Below are 2,075 nucleotides of genomic sequence, written 5' to 3' on the forward strand. Positions count from 1 at the left end.
CCCTTTGAGCCAGCATTGCCATTCATTGTGATCATGGCTGATCGTCCACAATCAATACCCCGTGCCTGCCTTCTCCCCATGCCCCTTGACTCCACTAGCCCCTCGAGTTCTATCTAACTCTCTCTTAAATCCATCCAGTGATTTGGCCTCCACTGCCCTCTGTGGCATAGAATTCCACAAATTCACAACTCTCTGGGTGAACCTTCTCACCTGTTTTATTCTAAGACTGTGGCCCCTGGTTCTGGACTCGCCCAACATTGGGAACATTTTTCCTGCATCTAGCTTGTCCAGCCCTTTTATAATTTTATATGTCTCTATAAGATCCCCTCTCATCCTTCTAAACTCCAATGAATACAAGCCTAGTCTTTTCAATCTTTCCACATATGAGGTCTGTACGGAGTTTGTACGTTCTCCCCGTGACCTGCGTGGGTTTTCTCCAGGATCTCCGGTTTCCTCCCACACTCCAAAGACGTACAGGTTTGTTGGTTCAATTGGCTTGGTATGAATGTAAATCGTCCCTAGAGTGTGTAGGATAGCGTTAGTGTGCGGGGATCGCTGGTCGACGCGGACACGGTGGGTCGAGGGGCCTGTTTCCACGCTAAACTACAGAAAGCTAAACATCCCAGCCAGCCAGCGACTGCAGTCTTCGCTGTGCTAAGACACTGGCCTCTCCCGTGAACCAGCAAACCTCACCCCACACCGCTAGGGTCTGCCTCTACGTGTACCACAAGAAGACGCCACGCTTCGTTTTGTTATTTATCTCAGTGCATTCATATTTTATTTTTTACAAACTGTATCTTGAATTGACCTGGATTCACAAACACACCAATAACTGAAGGAGGCAGAGACGATGCGGTAACTGGAATTGTCCAGGGCAGATTGTCCACTCATGCAGCAGCCCCTCCCCCACCCCCACACCCCTCCCCACCCCATCCCCCACCTCAGTCAATGGCCACCTCCTCTGCCCTGCCCTGGGTGGTGATCTCACCACCTCTCCACTTGTTGGCTTCCTCTGTGTTGGACCCTGACCAGACGGGATCCGCTTGGCTTCTCCACAGGAAGCCCAGCGCATACATTCTCATCCTTGCAGCCCCTGCCCTGTACCACCGTCATCCCTTCCTCTACTCGCCCCCGCCCCACCAGCTCCACTGGGGCCAGTGGTACCGAGGTCAATTGTAATACCAGTGGAGCCGGTGGATGAAGAACGGGACCTTGTGGTCCCTTTAGCTCTGGGAAGGAGAGGGGGGGGGGGGGGGGGAGAGTGAGGAGGGGGGGGGGGCAACAGGCCTGGAGCATCAGCAACGGGAATTGAAAGGTCTACACCACATCGGTAGACCGCTCGCACGAAGGTCGGTGGGGCTTGAGAGCGAGCTGCCGAGAGGCAAGGGGGGGGACTGGAGTTGCGTGACCAGTTCACGGTTTTCTAACGAAATGCCTGGTGCTGCCAAGGTTCCGTGGGACAGCCGGTGAAACGTGAATGGCGCCGAGCCTGACGTCGCGGGCTCGAGGAGGGCTTCCGCTGCCCTGCCTCCAACTGCACCCAGAGGTGGGCCGGGGTGGAGGGGTGGGGAACCGACCGCAGTCGCTCGGTCCCACGCCGACCACCGTGGTCTTGCTCGTGGTTGCTGGAAGTTCTCCCTGTTGCCTTTGGTGGTGGTGGGGGTGGTGATGATGGTGGGGGGAGGGGGTTGAGTGGCCTGGAGGATTGTGCGGAGTTGGGCGTTGTTGCCAGGGGTACACAAACCCATCTGGGCTTGGACCTCGAGTGACAAGCCAGACGCAGGAAGGGTGGGGTCGGGGGTGATCAGATCAGAGAGGGACCCCCCTCCCCCCACCCCCCCCCCCCGATCGCTCCCTCCACGGAGTGCATGGAGCTCCGGTTGATTTTTACACGTTACTCCACGCGTCAAGCAAATAAGCTCACGTCTATCGCTGAGCTCATGTCCCCAGACGGAGAAGTCCCAACGGAACGAGCTCTTAAATATATTGAATTTGTAGAACATTCCTTATAAGAATATATTACACTCCCTCGACAGCTGAAATGTACACGTTATTTACAGGATGCTTTGCAATAC

The 2,075-nt window shown here is 55.4% G+C and overlaps 1 protein-coding gene across 1 annotated transcript in view; it reads right to left on the bottom strand.

The window, feature by feature from the left end:
• Positions 1-984: 984 nt before the first annotated feature.
• nr1d1 (nuclear receptor subfamily 1, group d, member 1) overlaps positions 985-2,075 on the bottom strand; it is a 25,642-nt gene continuing 24,551 nt past the window's right edge. Inside the window, exon 8 of the mRNA XM_078424439.1 lies at positions 985-1,148. Coding sequence (XP_078280565.1) covers positions 985-1,148 — 164 coding nt within the window. The remainder of the gene's footprint in view (positions 1,149-2,075) is intronic.

The sequence above is a fragment of the Rhinoraja longicauda genome, chromosome 29 (genome assembly GCF_053455715.1).
Source record: "Rhinoraja longicauda isolate Sanriku21f chromosome 29, sRhiLon1.1, whole genome shotgun sequence".
NCBI classification, from domain to species: domain Eukaryota; kingdom Metazoa; phylum Chordata; class Chondrichthyes; order Rajiformes; family Arhynchobatidae; genus Rhinoraja; species Rhinoraja longicauda.